Here is a 22,349-nt window from a genome sequence, read left to right on the forward strand (position 1 = left end):
AGCTGAAGCGAACATAAACGTAGCTGAAGCTAACATAAACCCAGCTGAAGCAGCTAAACCTAAGACTAAATGTGCTGTAACATATAGCCGGTCAGCTTAGTCATTCAGTTTCTTTGTTGAAGCTGAAAAATGCCAGTGGTCTTCCTGTATTCCTTGTAAACAGACAAATTGGCTCATACTCTGATTCATTGACACAGGTTCACTTTAAAGGCAACAGCCGAATACATATGTTAAATCTGATGACGGCCATTATCTCTGCCATGTGTACCTCTTAGTCTTTTTACCTTGCTGACTCTTTTCATTCTTTTTCCGGGTGAGTAAAGAAACATCCACAGCACTTATCTCATCCAGTTTTAGTTTAATTCCTTTTTAGAAAAAAAAAAGAAAATCTCTTCACATCAGTTACATACGCATTGTTGGATACACATTTTCCTTTAACCGAAGTTAAGCAGCATAACTGATGCCAACAAACCAGCACTGGGCTTCCCAAAACTTTCACATCCAGATCCAAAACAGAGAGGAGCTGTGAAATCTGAGCTGTGACCACCGAAAGCATCAAAATGAGTTCAACACTTCCAAGTGGCAAGGAAATAACTAATTCCCCATACCATATTCCTCTTTACAGTGGCTGTTGACTTCAATCACAAAGAACTTAGAAATGTTTCTAGTCCTAATGAGGAAAATCATCAATCAATCATATTCCACAAGCAGGTGAACAGACTCTTCAGATCATCTAAGAATATTTAACACAGCTCTGGTAAAGTTGTTGGTAAAGGTTATAAAGTTGCAGAACAAAGTGGTTTATCTTGGTGCGCCTTCTGTTTGCTTTTGGATCATAAGTCCTGTTTGGGAAACCCGGCCCTGAACAGTTGAAACAATTTTATCAACAGACAGATTGCTGGTGTAGAATATATGATATTAATATTATTTACAAAATCTCTGTACAATCAAATACACAAGGGTGAAAAGGTCTGTCCTGCTAGAGAAGCATTCCAGGAGAGAGGTTAAAGGCTGGACGTGTTCACACAACAGGATGTTTCAACAGATTGTGAACCTCCGACAAAAGGTTTAGCTAAGTGAGGTGAAAATTATTAAACAAGCAAAAGATTAAAAGGTCACAGAGAGGGCTGACAGCAGCAAGGTGTTTAACTATGGTAACCCACTGTTAGAGGATAAGCTTCATCTCATCCGTAGTAGTTCTCATCAAACAAGATGCAGTTGGAATAAGATGATGATCTGCTGTAACTGTACCACTCAAAAATAACACAACAACTTCACACACATTGTAGTGCATAATCTTGTCTACAACATCCTGTTGTGAACATCGGCCTTAATTATGGTGTTAATAACTAAATCAGCAGGACAGAAACATCTGGAGGAGAAACTCTCTCCGTCAAGATTCAAACAGGATTTCTTAGAGGGGAATATACTAACAATATATATATATATATATATATATATATATATATATATATATATATATATTATTATTATTATTTTTAAACATTTCCAAACAAGTCAAGTGATATTTTCAGGAACAGGTGAGTTTGTTGAAAAGATATTGATGGATGCTTTGCTGCATAGTCTTTTGGTTAGAGTTCACTATGGATGGCATTTGCAGTTCAGTGGATGCTTTAGACCAAAGCTCCATACAGTACAGAGAAATACACACTTATCCGAGTACATATGGTCCCATTGGGAAGTGAACCCAAGACAAAGGGTCACTAAGGTTCAAAGCCCAAACCTTAAAACCACACCATTATCAAAGCAGACAAACATCCCAATTGTTGACTCATGATAACAGGGGGACAAAAAAATTACAGCTTAAAAGCTGAATTACTTAAGCAACTGAGTTCTTGCTTCATACCACATCTGGGATGCTATTACAGAAAATTCTTCAAACTGTTTGATTAATTCTCAAATGTGGTCTTCAAAGCTGGATGTGATACTGCTTAAAATAAACATGCAGTTTGCATTAAGAATTCAAGCTCCAAAGTTGTCAGTTTACTTTTTTGGAGTCAAAAAACACATCATCAACCATCTGCAGAAATCTTGAATCATCTGAAAATGTTTTCATTTTTTGTTTCATTGATCTATTTTCAAGGACAACACTGACATCAGGACTGGGTCGAGTGATGACCTTGGTGGTGATGTCCTTAAATATATGCTTTCTCTTCTTTGGAATTTACCTCTTGTGAGAACAGGTTGAGCAGGAGAGTGACAACGTGTTAAGAATACCACCATATAGTGAAAATAATTACTTTTGCAAGTGCTGCAAATCACAACATGTCTGAAAATGTTCTCTTGGACTCATAGTGTTCAGTGAAAAGGGATATTTTTGTACCAATCAAAAACAACCAAAAAGAAACGTAACACAACAGTATTTTCAAATCACACGGGGAAAAACATTAACTTACATTAGTACTTATTACTGCCAGAATCAATACACTAATAAGATTTTTTTAATGTTCCCAAACCACACTATTGCACCCCCCCCCCCCCCCAAAAAAAAAAGGAAAAAGAGAGCTTGTAAAATTTGAGTTCTTACCAGTATTGATCTAGGATAATCTTAAGCCTTAACACAACTAAAGCCTTTGCTGTACTTGGGATATTTTTTTTTAAACCAAGACACATTTTGGACAAGCAGGCATATTCAGACTCTGTGAATATAAGTTAACTGCACTCATCATCTGGTGCAGTACAATTTCAAAACATAAAGCAAAACAAAGAGAAGAAAACTGAAAACCTACAATAAAAACGTATCGTGCATGCAAAACATTACAAAAATGTTGAGGTAAAGTTCTGCAGGTAAGAAGCCACAACAAAAAGCTGAAGGACACAAACACATAACCAAGATAAATTACAGTGAAGGCAACAGATGTGGAGGGGTTTCAGATTAAAATGAAAGGGTGGCACAAATTAACAAACACTCACCTAATGTTAAAGCTGAGTGGCACCTGACAAGTCAAGGCCACAAAAGTAATCCAAACATGAGTTGGAGCAAGGCAAATTAGGGGAGAGAAAAAAAAAATCCAAACAAACCAGAAAGCACCTGATGAAAAGACCATCTGCAGCATCATCACAGCTGAGAACAGACAGGGTGAAAGCATGATGATTACATTGTATGTTCAGAGGAAAGGGTTGCACAACCTCCCTCCAAAGTACTACGACACCAACAGTATTTTGCCATTGTATTATTTAACCATTACGCCTAATATATCCATAGGATATTGATTTTTTTTTTTTACATTTATTGTGTATGACCTACAGAAGGTCCACTTTGTTAAATGTGATTAACCTATTAAAGAAAGACCCAAATCTGGTTTGATACTGTTTGGTGGTTTAGTGGTTAAAAATCATCATCTTGAAATAATAAGTACCTAAGATCAAAGGTAATTATTATTATTATTTTTTTTTTTACAAATTAACTTAAAACAAAGCAGAACTGCAATGGCAAACATTTTATCTGTTGGGGCCAAAAGGTAGATCTTGTGTGCAAGAACGTGGAACAGGGCTAACTAGAATGAACCGATTTTCGCCAGGAACACTTTAGGAATACCTGTGTGACGTTTGGCTGGATGACCAGGATTTTACCTTCATTATTATATTGTGTGTTAAGTTTATAACACTTGCATGAGAAAGAATTGCACAAAAACACAGAAAACTAGCCCACCTAAAAGCGCTGCTGGGTTTCGATTGGAGTTATCCAACAATTAATTGTCTAGAGCTGAAAAACTGAAGGATTCTGGTGAATTTCACAAAAAAAAAAAAAAAAAAAAAAAAAAAAAACATTCAGAAGAGGGAAAGAGCAGAGTTTCTCTGCACAGAGCATAAAGGCCTGTAGACAGTGGTAATAAATAAAGTGGTGGACAGTGGAAATTACACTGTCCAGCTATATAGTTCAGTTGCTTTGAGCAATAAACAGAGATGAAAGGCTTTAAAGGTCCAGGATAGTGAGGACATGCTTGGCATGGGTGGGGGTGCGGGGCTTGTGGTCCATGTTTCTTCAAAAGCAGCTAAGATCTAATCCTTTTTATAAGTACTGTTGTTGACTTGAAAACCCACTGATGATACAGCTGTCTTTGTAATGCATAGAGCAAAACTTGCCTATAGTATATGGTGGTCATCTTCATATTAGTCCACATCAGGCAGTTATGCTTAAAAAAAAAATACTTAGTTTGCTCAGACAGTCGTCACAGACATTTCAAGCAAATAGGAAGGTTTTCCATTCTTGAACATCAGGTCCTGGCTTCACTAAAAACTGATAATGCAACATTGGTAGATGCACACTAACACTGCCAGGTATGTGGTTAATTTGTAATTGAAACACTTGGTGCATTTCTATCTGTGGGTGAGGACAAACAAGTTTCCCCACATTGGCTGTCCTGACTTGTTGTCCTTGGGCAGAGGCATGCAAACAGAACACCTGGGAGATAACTATCTTGTCTTTTTAAAAGTACTGCTTCCAGTTGTGTTTTGCATTGGTGTAGTTGAATGCAGATGGAAACCAGGCAATCTGGTCTCGGGCAAGTGATATACCTCAGTTTCATGGCTGGTTTCAAGGTTGACGCAAATGAATTACGATGCATCACAATCTGCAAGTGAAGGACTACAAAAACCTGTTCAACATGATAAATCTTCATCTCTAGTGGACAATATCTGTAAATACAAAGTCCAACACACAGTAGTTGTAATGTAGCTCTTGCTGCTTGCAAATTTGCATCAGTACAATTTACACAAGGGCCAACGCATATTTGTTCCCACTGTCTCAGAGACTGTGAAACTCTTTAGGCATCTGCATAAATAGCAGGGGTTGCTTAAGATTTCGTATGCCAGGATTTATGTGTACCATTAGCATTGTATTAACCCAGCTTGAATGCCTCATTACATCACAATGCAACACCCAACGAGGCAGCAGAGTGTCAGGGATCTTTAAGGACGAAGGATCAGGGGCCACATCCTGCTGAAGGGCCTGTGGGCTGGACACTTACAGATGGTGGTAGATAAGAGAACAGAAGCAACAAAACCAAAAAAAAAAAAAAAAAAAATTAAATATGAATTGCTGAGTGGGGCTGGGTTGGTGATGCAGAACAAAAAAAAAACACTACTACTTGGAAGACAGTGTCTTGGTCCCATTATCTAACATTAAACTCAGCAAGTTAGAAGCAATATGTGTGTGGGGCAAGACGGCATCGTTAATGTTGTTTGCATGTCAGTAGATGGGGGAGAAAAACAAAAAGCCAAGGCCATGTGCAGTTGAGCAACAGAAACAACTAAGGACTGTTTTTCTGCTTCCCATCTTCTCTGAAGGAGGCAGGTGTCAACAGGTTTTTGCTTCAGTGCACTCCTCAGGGGACTGTAGTGTGCTGGACAAGCTTTTGTTCACACACACACAAACAAAAAAAAAAAAAACAAAAACAAAAACAAAAAACAAACGCCAAAACAAAACAAGCAAACCCAAATGTTTCCCAAACCTTAGCTCCCATCCAGAGCATCAGTTTGGAGGTGGGTGAATACTGGCAGCTCTCCTAATGGTTTAACAGCATCAGTTACAGCCTAGGGTTAACGTTACTGAAGCTCTCAGGAGCAGATTTCTGTCTGCACTCTGAGGAAAGGAGGCAAGAGGCATTGGTGGTCAAAGGATGATGTGGTCATGGAAAAGGAACTTTAGTGAGTCCCCAGTGGTCAAAACATGCCCAAAAACTCTTTGAAGACTAACTTTGTTTCTGTGCAGACATCTATTTAAAAGGAAATGTTGCACAAATAGATGCCCAGGGCACAACAGCCTTCAGGATGTAATGCTACAGTAGCTAGTCACACAAACAAACACTAACACAAAAAAACAAAAATAAAATACTAAAATGCACTCTGTGCTTCCTGACACAAGACTGATGAGAGGAACACAGCTGATATCAGGAAACATAAATTAAAGATTACAATATTAAAACCTCTATGATAAGGGGACTCTGGTTAGGAAATTTGGAGGATATTAGAGGTTATCACTATTTACAAGTTTAAATTATTAAAATGGCTTTTTTCAGGTCCTTAGTGTTCCTTTTGTGGCCTCTGTGAATGGGAGCTTTCAGCAGCGTTAAAACTTGATGACACCACAGCATCAAATGTTGATGCCATCACAGCGTCCACAGAAAGATGACATCAAATTGTCAAGGGTTGATAATGTCACATAATTTCCTTCACGGGTCCTCTGTTGTCTTGAGTAGCTCCATCAAGGCCCCAACAGCTCCAAAATAACCCTGGAACAGAGAAAAACACACAAACAACACATTTGGGATGTCTTTACAGTCTAAGGCCAAAGGTTGTATATACGAAGCAAGAAGTGTATATATTACATTTGATCTGTATATCTGTCAAGTGCTGCTGACCTCATGTTCCAGGAAGAGAGCTCTTAATTGTCCTTTAGACCAGAAGTCCATGGCGTAGGCCAGCAACTTTGTGGACACGGTGTTGATACGGAGAAAGTTCCCCACGAACACGACACGCTCAATTTTCTGATGTGATGCAAAAAAAAAAAAAAAAGAAAAGGGGGGGGGGGTACACATGGAAACACCATGTCAAAAACAAAGAAGTTCCATATATCCATCCACATTTATAAATATACAAGACCTTGCCTTGGTGGGCTCAAGGTTACAATGCTGAACATGTATCATAGCACATCACTGACCCTCTCCATTATCACATATAATAGTAACATAGAAGACTCAAAATGCAAAAAGCCCAAAAAGGCTGCAAATAACACATTTTCGTCATTGACTAATCTGTTTATTGTTTATTTATTTGTAAAGGCTCTAAAACATCATTTTCATTTTTAAAGCCTCAAAGTTATTTTTATTTATTTTTTTCATCCAACCAACAAAAATCACCCAAAACCAGAAGATCCTGCATTGATTCACATATATGACAAACACGGTGATTCATTTTGTGAGAGTCATATCAATCATACCATATATTAACTTATGCCTCTGACCCTTATTTTCACTACTAGAGACATGCTTAAAAAGATTAAAAAAGTAAAAGCAGATTCAGCAGATAAGAATACTATAGGTCCTAATAAATGTAATGAATAAAGTTTTTATGTAAAATGGATCAGGTGTTGTGGCAGGATGCAACACCTCTTTCACACCTCATGGTGGTGACAGAGAGTTGACAAATTGGTTGTAAGTAAGTGTTTCTCCACTGTGGTGGAGACTAAATGGCAAACCCCAAAAATAAAATAAAATAAAACAAAAATCAATCAAATTTCACCCTAGAGTTTGGCAAAAATCACAAGAATCATTTGTGAATGTAATAACATAAAAATCGAGTAAATTTTTATTGCCTAGGAAAGTATTTGCAACGAATAATTTTTGCACAATATTTCACTTATCTAGTATCACTTTCTCTTCACCATAGAGTTTTCTTCACTTTCATGAGGTCATGAGGAATATAATAAAACTAGTCAAACAGGACCTAGCTGATAATGTCCTTGCTGCACCTCTGTGTGCAATGATAGCCCTGTACAATGCTGCTTGATCGCCATGCCACAAGGCAACACTGTAAAGAAGCTCACAGCACACAGAAAAGACTCCAGACGGATCCCTTACTTGGAATTATTATTATTATTATTTTTTTTAAACTTTGCTGCCACTGAAAACACCTATGTCATGCTCAAGCAGTTGCTCAATTTTTTAATGTAGCTACATACCGATTTATATTAAATTCTTGTATTAAACAGCTTTTAGCTGGTTGCTTTGCATTGATGACCCACTTATTGATTTCACTGTGGTCACTGTGGACTATGATAAAATGTGTGTTTATGTTCATGCTGAGCAGCTAGAAAGCCGAGTGTGAAGTGAGCCATTGTGTGTGTATGTTGCTTACAGAAACTATGTGTACCCATAATATTAGTCATGCTGAATAGCTAAGAGTATGAGCCTGTGTATGTTTAACATTTCCCATTACCCCATATGGATTAATAAACTTCCACAATAATTTTGTGTAACTCCTCCATCAACCGCATAGGCCTGTTATAGAATTACAGTAACCACAATCCTGTTTGTGTGTGTGTCTGTACCTCATTAACAGCACACATCCGTGCAATGGATCCTATATTATTAGTGATGGTGACCAGCGTGGCTCTGGCCAGGTCTTCCTTACTGATGCTGTCTCGCTTGTCTTTGCTCATCATGTGACCAAAACTGTAAAACAGAAAACACATGTTAACACATGAACAAAGGCACACTTTCCTCCTGGACACCTTTCACGTTTAATGAACTATTTACCAATTCCAAATTGAAAACTACAAACAGGCAGTAGATGACAGGGGACGACACAACAGGAAACAGTGATTATAATCTGATGACTGTCATAAAATCTGCTACTCACTCTGCTTTATGGACTGACCTTTGGATGCAGAGCTGTAGGTCTACTGCATAAAAACTAAACCAAGATTAGCAAGTAAAGGTCTGGGTAAGCATGGATATCGTCTGCTTTCTGCTTCTGCTTGATAAGCTCTTGTAGCCTTTTCATTTCACTTTAAACATTGCGCAAACTGTGTAACTTAATAAACAAATGAAACACCATAAACTAAATTCATGGCATTACCAGGGCATGTTGTCACATGGATTTATTTATTTATTTATTTATTTTTGCTAGCAAACACACCAGACAGCTGTGCTGTAATTTAACATTAATTTATGATTCCCCTTATTCATAATTCCTCATTGAAATATTATCCCTGTGCATTTTTGTAAGTTTGTATCCATCTATCTATCAGCTGATGGGCATGATTTTACTTGACTTGACTTTCAGGGGGCAGTCCTATTGGGTTAGGTTTGCCTGTTAAATCATCTTCAAGGCTTCACATTGTCACCATTATGTTGTGACAGTAATTTCCTAAGCAATAAAGAACTTAATCCTGATTCAACAAGACTCAGTCTGATTTCATCCAATGCAAGTCATTAGTTTACTAATCTGTATCAAACATATTTAATTAGCTAAATATTTTTTTCGCAAACAAATATCAAATGCATTCACCTATCTTTAACTGAGGCACAATGAACAAAGATCTGTACATCTACATGAATTACAAGCTCACAGTGCAGTTAATCCTCCCCACACCCACCTGGATGCAACAGCAGAGCCTTGCAGGCCAAAGCGCTCATAGTCTCCTCCATAAATATCTTTCACCAGTTTGTCCACGTTGGTAGAGTCCCCCTTACTGGCCATTTCCAGTGCCTCCTCAAACGTCTCGCAGCCTGTCAGCAAACAGCAAAGGCCCAGGAACGTACCACCTCCCAGACTGGAAGCAAGAGAGACAGAGGATGAAGAAAGCAGATGAGACAATAATAAAATGAATGGAGTACGATGTGAGGACATTTTGGGGAGTCAGTTTAGGTGATCTCAGATCTTCATCTTCAGATTGCATGTTTTGTCTAAAATGCAAAAAAAATTATTGGGATCTTAAAGCTAATATTTTGTGATACACAATCACTGGACTCAAGTGCTCTTTCTCCCTCTCAATGTGTCGTACGCTTGTCAGCAATTTGGCCGATTCTTGAGGAACCACAAATTCTCCCAGGTTTGCTGTGGTCTGTCAACCAACAGTGAGTTGTCAGATGCAGCCAAACGCAACATAACTGAGGCTCCCCATCACAGTGGGGATGCTGTTCTTTGGTTTGAAAGCTTCACTTCCTTTTTTTGTGAACATGGAGCCAAAGGAATTGACCAAAAAAATCTTGTTTTGTTTCACCTATCCACCAGTGCTCTTCCTGCAGTAATTAAGAAAGTGACATGTAACTATTGAAACTATTATCTCTATCCAGGTCAAGTTGTGCTTGTTTTGAAGTTTTTCACCTTTTGCACTTTCTCTCTGTACAAGATTTCCTCTTGCACAAACATCAAAGAAGTAATGTTTTCTTTTTATTACTTACGGCACCTCTTTTTTTCGTATTATGACAGCAAAATGTATATCAAATAATTATCATTTAATAGGCTAAATAACTGACTCTAAGACTGGAGATATCTGAAGATAATAGTCTGCTTGAAATGAAACTACTGCCATTCTTACTATTCTTACTATTGATCACCTCTAAGGGCACTAATCATTTTGTCCAAACATTTTATAGGATATTTGCAGGGTAACTGTGGTTGGCCACAATTGACCAGAAGGCCGGTTCTCCTCATCAGGTCAGGGAGGAACCTTTTATTTCCCAGCTGTTTCAAAGACTTTGCTATCCAATCATATAATCTATCTTCAGCATTGCATAAGTATTAAGGTACACAGGGTGATGCAAGATAAAAGATGACTGGAATGCAAATTGCTGAATCTGTTGAACGAGTATGCAGATCTACTTAAGCTATAAAAAGCCTTCAACCTTCACCTTTTGCACATATTCACTTGTGCAAAACAACATACTGCTCAAAGCCCATTGATTTAGGACTCAAGGTGGACTTAACTAATGTAATCTTGCTATTGTTTCTAAGTTTTCTAATTTCTGCTAAATATGTTTGTGAAAAAGCAGCTTCCATTTATCCTCTTTACTTTTGTTTATTTGCAGTCATTTAACTGTCATTTGAGACAAATAAATGGACCTCTGCCCAACGCTGAACCCTAACCCCCCCCCCCCCCAAAAAAAAAAAAAAACTAAAAATAAAAAAATAAAGAAATCACTGAATTCTTATTTTTCCTATGATCTTAAAATTAAATTTTTTTTCCACACAAAAAAAGTTAAGGATTATTTTTTTCCTGTAAATTTCCCTTTTGTCTTAATGATTCCTGTTTTTTTTTATGTTAGCAAAGGTACCATCCAACATCAATTTTAATTTCAGTTTTCTTACATATAATTTCATATTCATGCAGGCAGGCAAAGGAACAAAACTTCCTGTGTCTGTTGCTAGCATGTTGAGGTAGTGTGTGTTTGTGTGTGTGTCCACATAGGTCTGTCCAACTCACCTCGTCCCTGTCACCCGTTTATAGTTGTTCTCAGAGTACACAGCCAGTATGGAGACCCCAGAGCCAATGTTGACCAGCAGCATGGGGAAGGGGTTGTCCAGGGTGCAAGGTTTCTTCACACAGCTCTGTGTGTCTGATGGGTTTTGAAAGTAGTAGCACTCCGGGTGTCCATTGAAGCCCACCCGGTCGACGAACAATAGGCCACGAATAAGACAATCCAGTTCATCCAGTTTCAGGAGCTCCAGGTCAGCCATCTGCAGCACAAATAATGGTGGTTTAAAGTACTGTGATGGCACTCTTTAAGCTTCTAATCACAACAGACTAAATGTTAAGACATTCCTTGGAAATGGCGATGTATTTTGAAGTTTAAATGAGCGAATAAACTGAACTTGGTTTATTTCAGTTCATGTTGCATGCCCAGAGAGGTTTAGAGGTTACCAATTGTTTTCCATCATTTACTAACCTCAATTTACTTTCTATCCTATGTACCCCATTAAACCATATTTATGTGACTTCATTAAATGTCTACTTTTGATAGACCAACAACCTAAAACTCAAGATTTTCAAGGTATCAAATTCTATCATCATTGAGGCTGAGACTGCCAAATTTTGAGACGCCTAGTTTTGTTCCAATGATCAGTTGTTTTCTCCAGCCATACACTCACCGTTCGGAAGTCGTTCTCAAACTTGTATGCCCCACCCCCGGTGGCGCAGAGCGTTGTGTGCAGACTAGAGAAGTTTTTGTCGTGTCCCATCTGGATAAAACGAGGCATAGCCTGCGTTGGGAAGCGAATGAAGTGCAGGTTTCCTGTCCTGCCACACATGGTCAGGTTCCTCAGCTCCAAGTGGACATCACGGACGCCTGTTTTACCTAAGAGTGAGTTAAACCCTTTTTATTATATCGATTTAGGAATTAAACTCCTGTTAAACTAAATGGGTTAATGCTCTGCTTTCTATAAAAACAACTTCACATCAAAAACAAAACTTTTGAGGACACCAGATTTTTCTGTGTAAGATCCACATACAAATTAGCACAGCCAACTCCACATGCGAGTTTTTAAGTTGCAATACCATAGGCCACATTTGATGTGAGGTAGCGGCGGATGGACTTGAGGTTCTCCACTTCTTCCTGTTCTTCCTCTGCAGTTATATCAACTGGCTCAAAGTAGACCAGCTTCACCAAGGTGCCACCAATGTCCATACCAAACCAGGGGAAGGCTGAGGAAGAGGAAGAAAGACAGACAATGGACTTTTTAGTTGAAAAGGAAGCAAATACAAGGGGCAGAAATAGTTCGATTCCCGGTAGTAGCAACTGAACACGTCTAAGTTAACTGGTTAATTGGTGACAAGTAATGGACTGGGCTACAGCAAGGAATGGCAACCAGGCAGCCCCTAGACCGGACCAGTCCAGTGACCTGACCCCTACAGAGAGTAGAGACTAGACCAGCTCAGACTGGACTAGACGAGACACCAGACCCCCCTCCAGAGACTAGAGACTAGATGAGATGAGAGACTGGACCCCTCCACAGAAAAACTGGGGAAAAAAAAAAAAACAACACAACAACAAAACTTATTTGGGAAAAATTTAAGGGGAATTTGGGGAAAAAAATAAAACAGATTTTAAAAGACTTTATGTAAAAACCAAAATGAGTTCAAATCTTTGCCTTCAATGAAGACGGGGCCGGTTAATTCTCTCTTTCCTCCATTACTGTAGTTTCCTCCTTGTTTCGGTGCTTACTGCACATGCATATGTTCCAGAACCGGCTCTGCTGTGACATCAGAATGTCCCGCATACAAAATGGAGGCAGACAGCCTGCGGATATGTTTTATTTATTTATTTATTTTTTTATCAATTTCGGGTCATTTTAAATCGATTCTGAATCGTAGTAAATGAGAATCGCGATTCTTATATGAATCGCTTTTTTGGCACAACCCTAGTCTAGATAGTTGGATAGAACATTGAGTTCAGCTAATTTTTTTTTTGCAGCACAAGAGGCTGGAAAAAAGAAAAACATCACCACAGCTCCACAAGAGCCACAGTTACCATGGGAACAGATCCCCCCACGAAATTGTCTACTTTTCTCTCTGTCTCTTGCACACGCTTCAGTCTCCTATTTTCTCTTTCACTTAGCTTCTCCTCTCCATCTCTCAGCCTCCTTCATGTTCTCATACACACCACCTCTGTCTACAGCAGCTGCATTATTCTGTCTCGTCTGGCTTCTCCCTCTTCTCACCAGATATTTTCCTTCAATTTCCTATTTTCTTTTCACCTCTCCAGTCTCGTTCTGTCTCGCTCCTCTAATTCCATCTTTAACTTGCCTCTTGTCTTTCAATCAATTTCATCCAATTCAGTAAAGATTTACTGCCATGGATAGAAGCCGACTGACGCTGCAAGATGTTTTTTATGCACCACAGAGCAACTGCTATGTTTAACGTAGAGGTACATCAGCATTTCTAAAGCAGTTCAGTACAACTAAGCAGGCTTTATCTGCATTTTAATTAGAGCTGGAACTATTAGCAGCTGAACAAATAAGTCTTTTAAAACTGTTTTGTTAAATAGTCAAGCAAAATTAAACATTGCCCAGCTTCCTACTCTTTCATTGTCTTTCTTTTCCAAAACCAAAATACATTTCTTTGCATTTTGGACAAAACATACAATCTTAAGATAAAGATCTGAGGTCCCGAGTAATCAGAGACTTTATCAAGAACAAAATCTGCAGAGAGAAAATAATCATACCGTTTCTGCCAAATAAATATAACCAATGAATTGTGATTGGTAATTTTGGGTCCCCATAAAAGAACTAAATAACATAACTAAATTAATGCAGTCATGGTGACTGCAATGTGGGCTTTTTATGACAAGTTGAAATTTTGTTTTGCCTGAAAACAAAACACACAGAAACAAAGTGCATTTCAGAATGAGTTAAATCAAAAAGGGAAGTCTTTTCAAAATGATTGCAAATTTTAAATCCGAAATGTTTTGAACAGCTTACAGGGAAAACATTTTTATTTAGGTTTCAGATGTTTTAGAGACAAAATGCTTTGCCTAAAAAATAAAAATGAACACGATTTAAAAAGTTTGGATAAAGAAAAACTAACCATCATCCTGAATATTGTTCCTATTGATCTAACTGTACATGTGCGCCTAATTTTAGAAGTCACCCTCTTCTCTTTGCTTTATCAGCTCAACAGTGGAGACCACAGAAATGCAAACATTTGTGGACAGCGTGCTCGCCACCTCTGGCAGTGGTAGAGATACAGTGAGTTTATTGGATGTGGGGTCAGAGATGGCCTCTTTGAAACATTTATGCATTATGTTTGTTGCACAGAAAACTTTATCAGTGTCATTCGAACCAGTCAGTGAGTCCAAAATTCAGAGCAATAAAAAGCTGTGCAGCTCTTTATGACAACAAACACGTGGTCATGAAAACATTATGGTGGAAAAAAGCAGCATTTGACAAAAGAATGTGTACAATGCAAATATTTGGTGTGTGATGAGGGGCCAGCACACTTGGCCACCAAGACACAGCAAACCAAGGCAATTCACAAATACTGTCAGTATTCATACAGACAGTTGCTTATTGTTAATTGTAGAAAACCCTTAACTTTTTCCAACATGTTAATAAAAACATGGGCTGAGCAATAGGATTTAAAATTAAAAGTATTTACTTTCCTTTAGACAACAAAGAGATGCTTTTTCTATTATAAACTGTGAATAATTTAATGAAAATTGCCTTGTGAGAAAACAGAAGTCAGTCAAAGATTCAAATATTATTTTTACAATAAATGAATCTTCTGCTTATTTCCCTGGTGAATTGTTAAGAAAAAAAATATTCTTATTATGTGTGATCTCATTAGCACACAGCCCGAAAATACACACACAGTTAACCATCACATGAGACAAGAAAAACAGCAAGAGAAATTTTGGAATTATTTCATGATGGCTGTTTGCTTTAAGTCTAACTTATCAAAGGAGAGAAATACATTTTCTCCTTATTTATGCACAATTTCCAGATCAAAAATCATAGCAGATACGACTTCCTCTGTATAAGTCTCCCTGATTATGAAACACTTTGTGACTCAGCATGCCAGAGCTGTCTTGACTGTGTGCCTGGTCACATTTTAACCAATCATGGTCATCTCTCTTTCTCATTGCCCTGTCATCAGGAGACGTGACTCTTTCACAACAGACTTGAAAAAAAAAAATAAAATGGTTATCTGGTTGATGAGGAAAAGTCCACTTTCAGATTAAAGCCACCAAATTTGATATTGGGATTTTAGGTCATGAGTGTACCTCCTGCAAACATGTATTTTAAGCCTTTGCTAACTTGTGATGGTGTTAGTAATGAAATAATATGCATGCACTTGTGTAGCTGCACTTCAAATGGAGTAAAACAGCATTAGATATATATAGAGAGATTTTTCTTATTGGGCAGCATTGATAATCCTAAATCTAATTATGTCTAAACCTGTGATAGTGTTGTAATTAAATGGATTATACACTCAGGTGCACAGGACCTGAGTACATTGTACTGTTGCCCCACTGTTACCTACTCATGCCTGTTGTCAATACAGTGGGTAGTGTTTGGTTCCAGTAGGAGTCACTGATCACTTCCATCAGCGTTTGGGTGATTTTTTGTTATTCTCCCCTTTCACCTACTGAGCTGCTCTGACACTGGTAAACATCAAAGGCACAGATTTTACTTTTGAGATAAATCATAAAGTTGCTTTGTTCATTTAAGTGGCTTAAGTGACAATCACATTCTGCTCCACAGCCTCAGCCAAAAACACACTCACAACAGAAGATGAAATGATCAAATTTAATAAAATTAAACACACTAAGGATTTCTTGATTAAATGTTTTTATGCATATTTATTCATTGTTTTTTGCCTTGAATAAAGAAACAAAGATTACGCTACTGTTTTGAGCAGAGTATTTTGTGTTACTAGATACTGAACTGTACTAATACGGAACACTTTTGCTTTAGAATCCAAACAAAGTGTCTAAGATCATTTTCAGCTAAGGACAGATTTAAGGTCTGCTTAGTATTTCTCTTCGTGTTTGCGCTTTTAAAAACATTAAAGAACAAAGAGTAACAGCAGGCTACTGGTTTATCTAAGGAAGGGATACTGGATGTAGAGCAAATTGATCGGGTCTGTCATTAGTCTACTTGATATTTATTGACTGGACTTCTCTCGTGGTCTTTCCCCTTTGTTGTGAGAAAACAACAAACTGCCAACAAAATTTATAAATGATGCCTGAGGAAACACAATCTCTGCATCTCTGTCAGTGATGTTGGTAAATATGGACACACTGAAAGAGGAAGCAAGCCAACACTCCTCTCTTTTCCATCCACTAAAGTTCTGTGGTTATATCTACACACATGGTTTACACAAAAACACCCAGTAACTACAATGGAGCAGCCCGTTTGCAATCCCTGCCAACATTTTTTATAAGAGATTTTATTCTCCCCAAAAACAATCAGGTGTGGCTGCCTGCTGGCAAAGCGGCTGAAATTGTGTGTCCCATGGAGTTCATCATAAATGGCCACTTATACAGGGTTTCTATTTAAAAAGCCCATATATCCCCCACACACACATACATGCGTGCACACACATAGAGGGTGTCGAGTCAAAGGTCAGTGTAACAAAGGTCAGGGTTGTGGAGTGATTTGTGTCCATGTAGGTGAAAGGTCTTTGGCCTGACACTCTGCCTCAGGACTTGCCCATGTAGGAGATACAGTATATAAGTGTGAGAAGTCTGACTTGTGTAAAGTCTCTTGAAAATATATATTTCTTCCACCATTCTTCAGCTTTTCAACATGACCTGAGGGATTATCAACAGCCACCGTTTCTATTAAATTTCCTATTGCTTAACCTTTAATCTCAGATTTCACAGAGAGCTTGGTGTGCGTGTATTTCTGTGTCACTAGACTGTGCAGAGAACACAGAACAAGAACAACACTGGGACAAGGTGTTGTATGATAAGAAGAAAATTCACACGGGCTCAGCTGAACAGTATGTATGTAATGGGTACAATAAAAACACTGATACATGACGCTTATTACCAATCATGACATGAGAGGAGGCTTTGCTTGTTACGCTCCCAATGATTTACTCTTCACTAAAAACATCCTTACAGTACTTTGTATCACTGCCTGCACTGCTCTGCTTTCAGAAGTACTACTATAGTATGTTCTCCCCGTGCCTGCGTGGGTTTTCTCCTACCGTCCAAAACATCATGTTTGGGTTAAATGGTGACTCAGTCTGTGTTTATTTATTAATCTTTAGTATTGCTTATAATTAAGTTATTCTTGCATGGCAGTTTTCGCCATTTCTCAGTATCTGTTGCTTTTGTACTATTTGATAGTAACAGAGTTAAGGCTTTTAATTGAGTGATATTGGACTAATGCCACTTATTTTTCTAATCAAACCATAAACCAACTTTTTTGTCCAATCAACAATAGAAAATACAAAAATATTCAAAATACAATGATGAAGTAAAAAAAAAAAAAAAAAGAAAGAAGTTGTTGATTCATATTCGCTTTCAGTCAACTATTGATTTATTGACTAAGTTTTCTAACCGATCTTTTAAGGATCAACATTTTTATATCTGACAAACCAAAGAAAACTCAGATACAGTTAGGTCAACTCCAGACACAACAGGATTAGGACGGAAATCTGTTTTAAGATATGCTAAATACTGGGGTTTGTACACAGTTTCAGACAGAAGGGAGAGTTTCTGTTGTTCTTCAGGCGTGCCTGATTCCCATCATATTGATATACAAGATTGCTTATTCAGTCCCCATTTCCCTCCCTCTCTAAATCATTTACATCCTAGGTGAAACTTGTTAGCATGTGATCCATCTGAAATGAGCAGTGGTAGAACATTGACCTTAACATTCAACCTTGTTCTGTTACTAACACATAAGTTTGGGCTGTTGCTGTTCACCAAAACCAGCTGAAAAGTGACCAAGCCATAGCTCTAAACATAAGGCTTGTCTTTATAAGATAACAAAGTCACCACCACCTAATTTAACCAAGAAACACCTAAGTGGTGTCTCAATAAACTGGTGCTTACACAACCACTCTGTACTGGCAGCCAAAACATAGTCTCAGCACTATAACATTACAATATTTATTCCTATATTCCTTGAAAAGTGTTTCTTTTCCAATGACTTCCTACATCATATATTCCTGCTATCTGTGACAAAAAGCTAATTTCTCAATGACTCAGTAAAAACACAAGGTCTCACAATCCAAATTCCTTAAAGGCCAAGACCAAACATTGAAGGCTTCACCTCAATATGTCTATTCTGCACATCTGGATTACTTGAAAACCTTTGGCAGACTAAACTGTTGGCCTTACAAATGAGACGCTACTGATACTCTATGTGACACTTTCAAAATTTATCAACAGTGCAAATTACAATTTCACGCAACACTGCTCTTGTAGTACGATAAAGACTTAATTGTATTCCCTTCAGGAGGGGTTGCCATATGTCTTTATCAAATCTCTAAAAATACTATACTCTGATAATAATACAGCCTATAGTGCTGAGCTTTGTGTTGTTATTTTTCGGTGACTCCAGAACCCAAAGCAGATGTGACAGTGCAACACCACTTCAAGACACAAAAGCCAACAGACATGCTGTAGATGAAACTGGTTGGGTACAGCTGAGACCTCTTTTTTCTCCTCTCAGCACTGGTATTAATTTTCCCTCTGGGATCAATAAATTATCTATCTGTCTTTCTATGCCCACCTTGATTTCTCACATTCAGTACATTTTATCTGCCAAAATATCAACAAAACTTCTTTGAGCGAATTCAAGTATATTACACAGCTATAGAAGTACATTAATTTAAAATATGTTCTATGCATTAGACATAAATCCAAGTGATCTTGAGCAACAGTGATGGACCAGTGATGAATTAATTTAGTAAATGACATCTACGTACACAAACAGCATTTGCTATGAGCATTGCTGGGGTGTTTACACCTTTCACTGGGTGTGCTTATTTCCCAAAATTAGCTCTAACACAAATATAGAACAATATTAAGAAGAAAAAGAAACTTCAGCTCTCTCATATAAGTTATGGAACTGGAGACTAAGCGTGCTTGGTAAAATAAAGGAATTTCTAATCCAGGAGACAGTCAATGAAATTGCTGCCAAGTATAAACAATAGAAAGGCAACGTTAACTTTAAGTCACCCTGATCCTAAACCAGCTCAATCTCTGGGGAAAGAACAGTCTCTGCACAAAAGTCAAAAATCATATCCCAGAGATGAATAGATTCAAGGGTTGGCCTGTGGTGAGGAAAAGCTCAGAGGGTTATCTGGGTTTATCAAGATAGCTGGCCTCCATCCAATGATAACTAGGCCATTAAGCAGAGGAGATCTGGCTGGACGTTTCAAAGTTTATTGATGAAATGTTCCTTCATTACGTCATCTGGCTCAATTCTAGTATAGGGCCTCTCTCTCTTTCACATTACTATGCAAACCACAGCAAAGATTCATTGCATTATCTGCCAGTCATTGCCACATCACACATACTTCTACAAACTACTTTACCCATACTCATACAATTTATCATCCAAATGAGAAAATCTTCTTTTTCATGGTGACTCCTGTCTCAGTTTGACTTTTCATAAATTTAATGCAACTAACAAGAAAAACACCTAAACTCGCTCAAACACAGAACCCACACTACATAAATCATATCTGAAGTGGTGGTCATTGGACAACTGTCAGCATTGCTTACAAGTTGTGATTTGTTTTTATTTAGACGCATTTCCTATTCCTGTGATGGGTGACAGAGCTTGTGCAAGTTAGCACTGAATGGATGTGTACTGCAGATTTCACTTTTGTGTTATAATATACAATAGATTGAAATTTTCTATCAACCCATCAATGAAGGAAGCAGGTGCAGGGATGGTACTGTCTGGTGCCTGAACAAGAATTTGTGAAATCGTATACAGTGCTACACTATGGGTAAAGGAAACTAATTAATAGTAAGAATAAGCAGTCACTTTTCTTTTTTTTTTAAATGAAAAACTGTTAGAACATTAGAGGAACCAAAAGCTATAGTTAACTTGCACTGGTATAACCTGTCAGACTGAAAGTACAAGCTGGAGGCATACTCACAGTTAAATAAGCTGATTTGTGGCCTTAAGGGAGACCCTTAAACATGCAAAAAAAAAAAAATTGCATTGTGAAGGATCTAATTGATGTAAATACACCTGTGTCAAATGGCTTCTTAAAATTTGACTGAATAAACCTTATTACTTTGAAGGTTTACTTGCAGAAAAACGCTTATGCCCCACCCTTTCATTATAACACAATTAGATTGATACTTTTTTTTTTTTTAGAGATACATACAGAATGCCACCTGGCTGAGTTATTAGGATCCTGATCTAACTGCATTAAACATAAAACTTAAAGGACTTAGAGGGAGCACATAGAACTCTTGATTAGTTAGTGGCAATCCACTGCAATTGGCTCTATACAGAACAATTACTTTTAGTTTAATGTGTTTAAGAATACACGCTTTGCCTTTTTTACCATCTTTTAAATGTCAGCATCTAGCTGAGGATTTAATTAATACAGAAAATCCTTCTAGGAAAAGAACATAAAAAAAAAAAAAAAAAGAATCACTTGTTTTCATCGTCAAAAAAAATGTGAGATTTAACTGATGTGTTACATGTTTTAGGCCTTCTCATTGCAATGAAATCCGCACTTGGACTTACCAGGCTTCTTTTCACTTATAAGCTTCATAGTTGAGGCGAAATGTCAGCTCTCTGGTTCATGCAAAACAAAAATATTTAAGAAAACGGCCGATGTTCAAACAAGTTTTGCCGGAGAGGAGTTTAGTAGATTGCAGTCAGTCTCAGTCATAAAACGATACATTCGCTACATTCTGCTATAAAACGGGAAAGTTTCCTGGATGATCTTTCCTCACATCATCCGAAATACTCGGTAAATAAGGGGGCGGGGTCCCGAGCCATTCACCCTGCCTTCTGAAGACAAGAGGCGGGTGTTGGTTGGCTGAGGAAAGCCAAGCCCACTTATCAGGAGCTTTTTCACCACCTGGCCCGGACCAATCGGAGCGCACCAAATGCAACCTTGGGGTTTCATGAAAACAAAAGGGGGTCTCCCTGACTACTGCAGGCTTGAAGATTGGACAGAGCGTAGGGACTCTTGACACCTAATCTGATTGAAAAAGACAGTGATTAAAAACAATCAATTGATAACAGCCACAAAATATGAGCAGCCGGCATAAAGGCGGTGACAGGAGGGTGCACGTTGGATGTCAGGGGCTGTCCTCCCCGCGGTTGTGCCAACCCCAGCTGATCATGGGGATGCAATCACCAGGTTTTGTGCGACACATCATGCTGTCACACCATGTGCACAGATAAGTGACAGCAGAGTGTAGTTGACACTTACGGGGTCTGTTCCGCCTCATCGACTCCGTCCTCCTCCGCAGCCTGCACCTCTTGGCCGGGGAACCGTTGCAGTCGGCATCGTCGCTTCGGTGCAGATGGTGCATGGTCTCCAGCGTGTTGCTGCAGTTTGGTCCGGGGCTCGAGCCGAAGCCGCTGCCGCTGCAGCAGCTGCCGTTAGCGGCCACAACGACTTGGCCGTGAAACCCCCTCTGACTCTGCCCGTTGTTGACATGAAAGGGTCCTGACGCTCCTTTCTTGTCCATCATTGACTTTGCTTTATCCATGGCAACAGCTAGCCTAGCCTACCTTACCTTAGCATCTGCGGGGGGGACCAAACGCAGAAGCCCGGCCACAGTCACTGACAAACCGGGCTGCCGTAGCTTAGCTAGCTAATGTTAGCCGCTCACGGGCTAGGGAGACGAGGGAGGCGAGCTATCAGCTAACGTGTCTCGTTCCCGTGATATACCGTGGTTTCACCGTAGAAATTACCCGGCTAAAATATAACATTCATTTCAGTTTACAGTGTCGTAAAATAAAAAAATGCAAGCCGCGCTAAAATACAGTGTTTCCTTTGAGGTCACTCGCGGTCATTTGCTTACATTTAGATCCTGGCAGGCGCAGCGGCAGCCTGTGTATCTGTATCTGTATGTGTGTGTGTGTGTGCATGTGGGGACTGCTACGTCACCCAACCTCCTCCAACCAAGGCCCGAACCCGTTCACCTTCTCCGACCGGTTTTTCTCTCCCCTCTGCGGTAAATTTGCACGGTGTAATTCAATGCTGGAATACGGAAAAACGCAAATAAAGAGTCGTTCAGTGGCGCGGCTGCTCTCAGCTCGGATATTAGAAAGCGTCCGAGGGACGGACGAGCACACCCGGCCGCAGTCCGTCCGAGCTTTATTTCCGAGCGTCGCTGCTCGCTGTCATCCTCATTCCCCGCAGTCCTCTGAACGCGTGA

The 22,349-nt window shown here is 38.8% G+C and overlaps 1 protein-coding gene across 4 annotated transcripts; it reads right to left on the bottom strand.

Annotated features, from left to right (window-relative positions):
• Positions 1 to 5,441: 5,441 nt before the first annotated feature.
• On the bottom strand, positions 5,442 to 22,018 carry pank1a (pantothenate kinase 1a). Of its 4 annotated transcripts, none has more exons than XM_029521317.1 (8): positions 21,993 to 22,018; positions 12,023 to 12,169; positions 11,617 to 11,822; positions 10,952 to 11,205; positions 9,122 to 9,298; positions 8,072 to 8,195; positions 6,384 to 6,509; positions 5,442 to 6,254 (listed from the first exon to the last, which is right to left on the bottom strand). In XM_029521317.1, the coding sequence occupies exons 2-8, from the start codon at positions 12,150 to 12,152 to the stop codon at positions 6,195 to 6,197; spliced, it is 1,077 nt and encodes a 358-aa protein (XP_029377177.1). In that variant the 5' UTR covers positions 12,153 to 12,169; positions 21,993 to 22,018; the 3' UTR covers positions 5,442 to 6,194. The 4 variants fall into 4 exon arrangements, with proteins under 4 accessions (XP_029377177.1, XP_029377175.1, XP_029377176.1 ...); XM_029521315.1 differs by having other exon boundaries at positions 21,395 to 22,008; XM_029521316.1 differs by lacking the exon at positions 21,993 to 22,018 and adding an exon at positions 20,698 to 20,725.
• Positions 22,019 to 22,349: the final 331 nt, after the last annotated feature.

The sequence above is a fragment of the Echeneis naucrates genome, chromosome 15 (assembly GCF_900963305.1).
Source record: "Echeneis naucrates chromosome 15, fEcheNa1.1, whole genome shotgun sequence".
NCBI classification, from domain to species: Eukaryota; Metazoa; Chordata; class Actinopteri; order Carangiformes; family Echeneidae; genus Echeneis; species Echeneis naucrates.

Bases quoted from the DNA above. Each gene is read 5' to 3' on its own strand.
- pank1a (XM_029521315.1), bottom strand. From the start codon at position 21,677: ATGGATAAAGCAAAGTCAATGATGGACAAGAAAGGAGCGTCAGGACCC. The intron at 11,206-11,616 runs GTGAGTGTATGG...TTTGTGCTGCAG, and splicing joins TTGAGAACGACTTCCGAACG to ATGGCTGACCTGGAGCTCCT. The intron at 9,299-10,951 runs GTGAGTTGGACA...TCTTGCTTCCAG, and splicing joins AAACGGGTGACAGGGACGAG to TCTGGGAGGTGGTACGTTCC.